Source organism: Phoenix dactylifera, chromosome 11 (genome assembly GCF_009389715.1).
Source record: "Phoenix dactylifera cultivar Barhee BC4 chromosome 11, palm_55x_up_171113_PBpolish2nd_filt_p, whole genome shotgun sequence".
Classification (NCBI taxonomy): domain Eukaryota; kingdom Viridiplantae; phylum Streptophyta; class Magnoliopsida; order Arecales; family Arecaceae; genus Phoenix; species Phoenix dactylifera.
In genome coordinates this window covers 24,939,017-24,949,294 of record NC_052402.1, presented here as the reverse complement: position 1 = coordinate 24,949,294, position 10,278 = coordinate 24,939,017, and the positions used below count along the sequence as shown (strand labels likewise).

General features: G+C 31.7%; 1 protein-coding gene across 1 annotated transcript; it reads right to left on the bottom strand.

Annotated features, from left to right (window-relative positions):
* Positions 1–4,291: 4,291 nt before the first annotated feature.
* On the bottom strand, positions 4,292–6,311 carry LOC103710511 (photosystem I reaction center subunit psaK, chloroplastic). Its single transcript, XM_008796247.4, has 3 exons — positions 6,143–6,311; positions 5,688–5,768; positions 4,292–4,667 (listed from the first exon to the last, which is right to left on the bottom strand). Exons 1-3 carry the CDS (start codon positions 6,221–6,223, stop codon positions 4,440–4,442), a joined length of 390 nt encoding a protein of 129 aa, XP_008794469.1. The 5' UTR covers positions 6,224–6,311; the 3' UTR covers positions 4,292–4,439.
* Positions 6,312–10,278: the final 3,967 nt, after the last annotated feature.

Genomic DNA, 10,278 nt, shown 5'->3' with positions numbered 1-10,278 from the left:
TTAACCTGCCTTCTTATTAGAGAATTATGACTGTTTGAATTTTTGGAGTTTTTGATTCTGCTTGGTTAATGGGAGGGAAATGGAAGGATGTGGGAATTTTAGAGAGGGGGCTTTTGTATTTTGAAAAGTTAAGGGATGAATACATGATTTAGGATGAATATTAGAATGTATGATACCCTAAATCTTGTTCTTTGGTACTCAAATATATATTGATCTTTTGCAATAAATGATTTTTGATAAGAAATTATTGGTCTGCCTATTTGTCTTTGTGACATGGGAAACGTGGAACTCAAAACTTCCACATTTGGGTAATAGATCATAGTAGATATATGATATAATAGGGAAGCGAGATAATATGGTTAGTTTATAACATAATTTGATATGGGCAGGCTATCTTATATATATAAAAGCTATGGTCAAGTTACAATATAAACAAATATGAAAATAATGAAAGATATATTGGTTATTAGATAATTTTAGAATTATATTTGTTAGAAATTTAAGGGGTAAATTAGATGCTTATATGAAAATATGGATTGTTAAACCTACAGTGAAATACCGATTAGTGTTCTATTATATTTTTTTATTAAGACATACATGGGATGGTGGATATGCTAAGTTTGTGAGACTAGTGTTTGAACCACATCTTGAATATGCACCATGTGGCATATTAAAATGGGTTGGTAAATTGGGTCTATTAAAGTTGCTGATGAGTAATACTATAAAGGAGGATGATATGACTGGTTTGTTAAAAGTGGTTAAAAAGTAGGGTGAAGAGAGTTTGAAGGAGATATCGAGCTAATAGAAATTATTCTACAAGAGAGGCTGAATGTAGTTAATGAGAAAGAGCTCAAAGTCAAAGTTCTGTGAGTATTTGCATCTCGGTAATGCTAACAGGATGGTTGGAGTGGTCTGTTTTATATTTGGAATTAGTTAATCGCCACTATAAAAGAAAAAATTAGTGGTTGTAACTAATTGAGACTTGAAAATGGGGATAGTATTAGGTAGTTATTGATCTAACTGCATGGAGTATAAGAAAGGGTTATTGTACAGAAAGAGAAGATTGCTGGAGAGGAATAAAGGGGATCGGAGTCGATGTGTTGAGACGTTTGGAGTTTTCCCACATGAGTTGTCGAGCAGATGACGAGGGAGGAGGAGAGTGACTAGGGTTTAGGAGATGGGAGGTTTTTTGAAGGGTGTCTGCCGAAAACTTTCGAAGATTGGGAGAAAGTCCTAAGTGTTAGAATTAATTGATTGATTGATTGTGCCAAACTTAGTCGGCCTTACCAAACCTTGTCAGCCTCCTAGTAATATATAAAGGCTGCTCCTATACATTATAATGACGGGCAGAAATATAATTCTTTTATTTTTTTCTCTTCTTTCCTAAATATTTCAATACTAAGGAACTAGGATTTAGCACGTGAGATTCACGTGGCTGATATGAGAGAAAATTAATAATATATATGAGAGAAAAGAATCTGACTTGATTCAAAAGGAAACAAAAAGCGCACATGATTAGAATCATTAACATATTTTTGGGATAAAAATAAGAGGTACTTTTGACATAAAAAACGATATATATATAAAAAAATTTTGATTTAAAACTTATTTTTAATAGTAGTATAGGTAAGCACATGGCCAAGGGTGAATATGTGGGAGAGAAAAACCAGAAAGTGGATTTGATTGAGAGTAAACATGCTTCCTCGAGATAAAAGATAGAGAATAAGATATAGTTTCATAGCCAACTAGTTGACATTGCAGCCATCCATTTTATAAAAATTAACACTAAAATCAAAAAAATTAACATGCAGAATCAAGGAGTGTGGATTTGTTGAACTGGAGAGAGGACTCCCTATTTATTTTAATTTGAAATTAGCAGAAGAACTTTTAGGATTAGAGATAACTTGAACGAGAAAAAATATTGGGAGATATGAGATTGGTGGATTGAAGAGAGATGCTTGCATATCATTTAAATTTAAAATTAGTCAAGGAATTGTTAGCATAGAAAAAACCTAGTTTGTGCAACTGCCAAACAAAAAGATAAAAAAATATACTAGTTTCTATATTTATAGAAAATATTATTGATAATATGATTTTTAGATATATTTTTACAAAGTCAAGAACATTTTGATTAGTAAATTTGATAGATGGAATCTACTTAGTATATTCCTTTTTTATTTTAGAGAAAATAGATAGCATAGATCAGCAACAACTAGAATTCCTAAAAAAGTTTTTCTTTTACATTATAAAAGTTTCTACACAAAATTCTATCCTAATTTACCAAAGTATACCCTTTGCAAATCCAATTTCAAATAGAATCCAGCCTATATTTTCAAAAACATATTTCCTGTTGAATGTTTTTCAGAAAAAAAAAATTGCATAAGATGGTATTATCAAACAAATTGAGCTACTTTTGGATTCTAAAGACCAACTTTAATTTTTAACATACCTATAATATATATGATAAAACTTAAATAATTATATTATTAAATTAATATTCTTAAATTTACTATTTTTTATTTTTTATCACACTTAAATGTATCACACATGCATGCATCCTAGTACTTAGTAAAAGAAAATAGCATTAAGTTGAATCCTGTTGATCTTTGCCAGAAAAAGCCTCAATCTAGCTTCGGCTTAACTTGCTCAAGTTCGTACTTAGGCCTCGTTTGGCAGAGCTATTGGTAGTAGAGCTTTCAGAAGTAAAGCTTTTTGAAGTAAAACTTTTATAAAAAGCTATTTACTGTTTGGTAACTACATTTTTAAAGTATTGTGAGACTTCAATATGTGTTTGGTAAACCAACTGAAAAAGTACTTTTGATATGATAAAATGACCATAAAGAAGATTGCATAGTATTATACAATAGAACATAATAAAATACAATATGTATTAATACATAAATATTATTATAATATAGTAATATACTATTGTATACTATAGCATAATAGTATAACATAATTTGATATTATACAATATAATATATCAATGTATTATGATATAATATAATATAATATAATATTTATATTATAATACAATAATAAATGTATAAAATATTATAATTAATATCATTACATATTATTATTATTATTATTATTTATAATTATTATATTTTATCATGGATATTTTGGTCAAAAAGGAAAAAAAATTATAACTCAAAACAGCTTTCTGACGGGGCCTAAAAGTGCTTTTTCGGAAAAGCTCCATTTTGGAGCTTATCCCAAAAAATTGTTTTAGCTTTCTGGCAAAGCTAAAACAGCTTTTCGATTTTCTTACCAAACACCCCTATTTCATCTAAAAGTACTTTTAGAAGGCTAGAAAATACTTTCTGGCTCTCCAAAAGCTGAATCTAAAGAACATGAGTTTGCATAAATCAATAGAAGCTTAACCGGTTAAGCTCAACAACCCCTTAAATATAATAAGCCAAGCTTGAGAACTACATGGCTTTACTTTGACTTGTTTTCACCCCTACTAACCTTTCACCAAAATCAAATTGTTATTATTAGACTTCATGCTAGCAAGTCCAAGCTATCGATCTATCCTGTTGCTTCAAACAATTGGACATATATTGTTGCAATACATTATGATCATGATTGTTCAATTTTATTTCCTAGTTAAAGCTAAAGTGTCACTGCAAGGTATCTACTTCTCAGGATTTATTTTCCTGGTTCTCATTGATATACAGGGCCTTAAATCTTAGCGTTTGGATACATCATAAAAATCAGGTAGTTGATGAAAAATTGTATATTCTCTCTAGTGGTCAATAAAGTTATGCTTACATTAGAATCATGCATATATATAGTGGCCAAGCTAATGTAGCATGAAGAGTGAAAGGTAAATCAATAATCGGAATTAGGGCATTAAATCATACACAAAATTATACTAGAAATAGAATCCAATAATAAGAAAACATGTTAGAATTATTCAACCGTTAAAAAAATTAATAAAAAAATCCGGCAAAAACTTCTGAATCTAAATATTTGCTGGTCGAATTCTCTCCACGAATCTACCAACCATTGTAAAGCTTGGTATGGTAGTAACTGCTCATTGTACCCTATGTTGTATCACAAGCTACACTCTAGTCTTTGACTGGCTCATATTCGTTGATCATTACTACTTTCTTTCGATCCAATACATATGCTAATCGATATAATGCATTTACTTTGCCGGAGTAATACGTGGATGACATAATTATTTTTTTATGATATGAATAAAGTGTATAGCTTTCTTCTTTTGGTTCTTGCAAGCCTTACAGAAATGTAAACATTATATGTTGACACTAATTTGAGCTCATTTCTGGTCGGAACCTCCGGTTGATGAAAGAACTAATTTACAGCTCATTTGCAAAATAGCAAGATAAGTAGTTGTTCTTTGCATTAAAAGAAGTTGTGTACACCAGCCAATCTATAGAAAAACTATCATGAAGGAGAGGCACTTTCTTTTATATGATGCCCAGGTTCTTGAGACCCAGGACGATTCCAACGCCCATTATGTGGCCTACTGTCCCACATGCCAAGGTATCAGCCAAGGTGAATCCGGCCGGATCGCCGGTCTGCAGCCCGGATTCACGCACCTCGAGCTTCAGCCCTGCCGTCGCCTTCCTGTTAGCCGATGGTGCCAATCCAAACCTCCCGGCGAACAGCATCAAGGTTGTGGTGGTCACCATTATCTGCCCAAATTACATAGATCATCCCATCAAAGAACATGGACATGGTCTGCTTGTCATAAATCTCGTCTAGAGTTGAATTCATATACCAAAACATATCAAGATGTAGTTAGGTTTTGATGTCATGATTGCTTGTTCTCGGGCTTAATTTCCATTCATCAGAATATTTAAGTTCTTTTGTGTACATATTTTCCTAAATATTGAAATTTATATAAATACTCTTCTAAATTGATATTTGCATGTACATCCTTATAAAATACTTGCTTTGCATGTATACCCTTTTATTTTCTTTTTTTCTTGTATATGTATCCATACCATTTAATGCCGTAAAAAAAAATAGCAGTTTAAAATTAAAAATGATTGAAACATCCTTAATGAATAGATAGGTAAAAAGAAACATTTATAAGGATATATATGCAAATAATACTTTGCGAGTGTATTCATACAATTGTATATATTTAGGAGACTTTACATGCAAAAAATTCTAATTTTATTTTTTTTTTCTATTTCAACTTGTTTTAACACTCAGATTTGTTTAGTGCCTCCTCCTCAATATTTTTTATAAAAATATTGCTTAAGAAAAAAATAGTATTTTGTGAGGGCATGCATGTAAATATTAATTTGGAGAACATTCATGCAAATTCTAATATGTAGAAGGGTATCTATGCAAAAAATCTAAGATTTTTTTTTTTGCGTGTATACCCTTCTAAATACATGACATTGCGTGAATAACCTTCAAAGTTGCTATTTGTGTGTATACCCTTATAAACGTGTCTATTCATATATTTGCCTACTATGGGTATTTTCATCATTTTAATTTTAAATCGCTAACTTTTTAACGGCGTTAAATGGCATGGATAGATACGCAAAAAAGAAAAAAAAATGATATACATATAAAACAAGTGTTTGATAATACTATATATATAAATATCAATTTTAGAAAATTATTCATGCAAATTTTAACATTTAGGAGGGTATGTGCGCATAAAATTCCATTTTAAAAGAGTTGTCTGCAGTGCTTACAATGTTTGTTGGTGAGCCAATGAAGCCACAGCGAGCACCCAAAGCTCCTTTTCCCCGTTGCCTGGTCGGTGGCAGCATCACCTGCCAAAAGAACAAGAGAGAGTTGGCCAGAAATGGTTGGACTCATACAAGAAAATGATTGTGCAACTTAAACCATAACATGCTTCCCTTCATTTCTTTTCAAAAATACATCTTTTTTGTGTAATGATTACTAAAGTTGAAGAGAAATAGTAGATAAGTTGTATAGAATACCAAAGTCTAGAACTGTGAAGCATAGTAACATCAGGAGCTTATATACCCTCTAACCTTTGTTTTGTTAGCATTTTCCATCTCTACAAAGTCATGAAAACCCACTGGAGTTCAAGGAGAATCATGCAATGGACTCCAGTGGTTTTTATAACTTGAAACTCATCACAAAAACTTTTGAGGTGGGCAAGTAGTGGTATGTAACTTACCATGGATGGTTGGGCCTTGAGGCCACTGAAGTGTGGGAGAGAAGTCATGACTGTGGGTGGAGTGGCGAGCTTGGAAGCCATGGCTTCTTGCCAGTGTAGGAATCAAGAACTACCCTTCGTTGGGTTTTCAGGTCTGGGACTTGGAAGAACCTTTAAAGCTTTGGAAATGGAAGCCTCGAAATCTTGGCCACAAGAGAGGCTTGTGGCCTCAGGCCGCCAGCGGATAATCTCTAGATTTCTTGGTGCTGACGTGGCTGTAGCTGGTTAGCGTTTGCCAACTGGATAAGATATCGTTTTGAGACACCGAGTTTGATGCTCAGTCTAACTGGCCATTTTGGGCTGAAAATTTCATTTAAACTTGGGTTGGGTTCAGGCATGACCACATCTATGGATTAGCTCTTTTTTTCCCTATTAAGGGATTTATTGATCTCTTATCTGGTGTTTCAACTTAGCTGAAGGCATCTCGTGTAGCACCCACTAAGATGATCATTCTTTTAGGCTAGATGTGCGTGTGCTCATCAAGATCAAAATTATCCTAATTAACATGCATTTGCTCAGTTTAAGCTCATCTATCTCAAATATCAAAGCACAATGTTCCTACATTTATGACTCTCGATTTTTTTCCCACCGCCTAGTTTTTTATAATTTAGACATTTATTATTGCCCTACTAAAGTTTCAAACTGCTTTTAACCAAACACCTTCAATTGGAATGAATAATTTTTAAACAAAAATACCTCATTCTTAATTGGCATTTCTTTTTCTAATGTGGTGCTTTGAAGCCTTCTTTGTATGCATCCCCATAGAGTTGCTATTACGCGCTTTTCCTTCAAGTTTAAGATTCTTTCTCTAAAGCGCAGCCTAAACCTTGCACTTACAAAATAAATCCTCAATACTTTTGCTAATAAAGAGAATATGAGAGTTTTCTGAGTGCTAGGTTTTCCATATACAAACATTTTTCTTGTTTTTATTGGCCTCCCAAAACATAGTTGAGAAGCGATTCAGTCTAAGAGTTAGTATTTTTCTTTTAATTCCTCCCCCATCAGTATAGACTGCAATTCTATGAGGTAAATGTCTTCCTTCGACAGCTGCTTGGAGTGACAAAGAACAGGGTCACCCCACTTATTTCTAATGATACCGTCAATGCCAGAGTAACTTCTTGATGTAAAGCTGTCAGTGTAAAGTTTAAGCCATTGAGGAGAGAGCTTTTCCTATAAACAAGTCTTAACAATGGAGCTTTTAGTACAATTGGATGGGATCGATTTGTTTCCAAGCTGGAACCAGTCTAAATTTTTTTTGGTCCAATATGAATTGAAGTTACTTGGATTAATATTGGATTCAAAAACATGATCCATTTCAAATTTGAATTGGATTTGGATTACTAAATTTCCATTCCAAACCAAACTGATTCCCTTTATCTTGTTCTAGTTGATACTCATTTCATAAACTTTAACTCTATCTTTGGTTGGGGTCATGAGAGGAAGGATAGGTAGGGTTGGAAAGATGGATGGCCTCCATCCACCATTTGATCCAAAAAAATCTTAGGAATGATGAATATTCGATAAAAAAGGAGAAATTACCTATCCATCCTAACCCACCAATTTGCATCTTCTTAAATTAAGAGGATGCAAGGAAGGATGGATGGAGCATGCAGGGGGTGAGTTTCTACACTGACAAAATTAGCTCTCACTAATTTTTGATAAAACTCTAAAACTTTTCATTCTTTTACTAAGACAAGAGACCCTCACTAATTTTCTGGCAAAATCTAACCTTTTATTAATAATATTACTTTTTTATGAAATAATAGTTTAGTAAAAATAGCATATAAATATCATCCAGCCTCCATTTTATTCCTTCTATACCAAGAAAAATTATTTTCTGCACTGCGTACATCACGTTGCCATGCATGCGGTATATCACAGTCATTTGTTTCTATAGCGATGCATCGAGATGAGCACTTGATGAATGGGTCCCACAAGAATGAGTGGCTATATACACTGCATGCACGACCATGCGGTTCATGCATGTACGGAATAATTTCTTCTATACCAAATAATGAAGGAAATCATTCTATCCATCTTTTCACGTTTCTCCAAAGCATGGAAAGATGAATAGAAGACCTATCCATCCTTTCCTTCATCCATCCTTCCATCTCTATCCATCCTCTTTTGCATCCATCCATCAGAGAGAATATAAACTTTTCACATAGCAAGGTAGCTACTTTGGATACTTTCTTCTTCTTTTTCTTCCTTAATATTAAAAAGGCCAGTTTCAATCTGCCCACAGGAATCAGCGGCTGATATACTGCGTGCACGACCACGTGGTGCATGCATATACAGAATAATTTCTTCTATACTAAACAAAAAAGAAAATCATTTCTATCTATCTTTTCATGTTTCTCCAAAGCATGGAAAGATGAATAGAAGACCTATCCATCCTCTCTTTCATCCATCTTTCGGTCTCTATTCATCCTCCCTCGAATTCAGCCTTCAAAAAGAATACAAGCTTTTCACATTGCAAGGTAGCTACTTTGGATACTTTCTTATTCTTTTTCTTCCTCAATATTAAAAAGGTCAATTTCAATGATCCCTTTTTTTTCATTATATATCAATAATAACAAGAGAAAAGGTAATTGCCTTTATAATGTTAAACAATGCAGTGTCACAATTCATTATAACATAAATAATGGTTGCCATTTTACTTATACTTTTCTCTCAATGAAATCTATTTATTTTCGAAACAAATTTTTTGCGTACTTTTTCACCTAAAAATGTTGTATTGTTCGGATTTAATCTTTCAATCAATGAATAATGAAATCAAAATTTAATGCCAATATTTTCCTATTATAGCCCATTATTTTATGATATATTGGTTGTTTTATTCAATAAAAAATCAAAACAATATATTTTTTGAGTAAATAACCACCATTATAACCATTATAATGGACAATTAATGGTTTCAACAGGTCTGTTATAATGAAATAACACCATCATTAAAACCTTGCCTTCTTCTTCTTATACGGCATGTGATTCAAAATACATTGCTATTTGTTTGCCTATAATTATATAGGTTGCAGTTGCAAATGCTATAATTGAATTGTAGACTGCATTAAATAGCAAAAAACGATTCGAACTTTATATTTATAACTACAAGTAAAATTACACGTAGTTTCAACTACAAGATTTATTGCAAATGCAAGTAGCCACCAAGGAGTCCCCTCACCATTCTCAAACAATTAAAATTTGATGTTATAAAATTTCAACATTAAATATTAATTATTTTAATAAAATATAATAAATAATAAATTTTAACATAATAACACATGTAACTATTATAATATCAAATTATTTTATTGTGATATAATTCCTATAGCAACTGCCGTTATAATAATCTAATAATAACTTATAAATAATATTTTGTCTATTATAGTTATAAGAATAATATGATGATTATTGTACTATAATAGAAAAATACATTACTATAGTTATTAAAATTCTAAAGTTATAATATACATTTAAAAATATAGCTATTATTATTCTTATCATCATAATAATACACTTATTTAATTATTATGTATCATAATTAATTTCTTACTGTAATATATATTTATAATATTATATAATAATGATAATTATGTTATAATAAATATTATCCTGTAATTATGAGTTATTACACTAAAAAATTTAAACTTTTGTTAAGTCTAACTACATTTCAAGGGCTATTAAGTTAGCAATGAACAATAACTAGAAATGCCAATATAACATACAAGAGATTAACTATGAAAAATTGTCCAAAATTTGGCAAAATTGGGTCCGAACCTAGATTTCAATTTTGCTAATTATGATACTTTGGGTTTGGACCAGCGATTAGGGAATGAGTATAATGCAATCGAAGTCACGTAATTTTGACCTTGGCTAGAGAGCAAATCTTAGAACTTAACAAAACTAGAGTTTTTTTTTTTTTTTTTTCAAAAAGTCAATACATATGCTCGACATGGTATGGATATCCAACAATTAGCATAAAAAATTCACCTAATTATTGATTTTTCACAAAAAATCGAATTATCTTTTTTAGAGAAATATGCATTTTGGAAACCCATTTTTGTCCCTTGTTTTATTACAAGAAATCCAGATAGACA

Excerpts from the sequence above, each read along its gene's own strand:
- LOC103710511 (XM_008796247.4), bottom strand. The coding sequence starts at position 6,223 with ATGGCTTCCAAGCTCGCCACTCCACCCACAGTCATGACTTCTCTCCCA. Across the intron at positions 5,769-6,142 it reads TCAAGGCCCAACCATCCATG|GTGATGCTGCCACCGACCAG; the intron begins GTAAGTTACATA and ends TTCTTTTGGCAG. Across the intron at positions 4,668-5,687 it reads TTGGCTCACCAACAAACATT|ATAATGGTGACCACCACAAC; the intron begins GTAAGCACTGCA and ends TAATTTGGGCAG.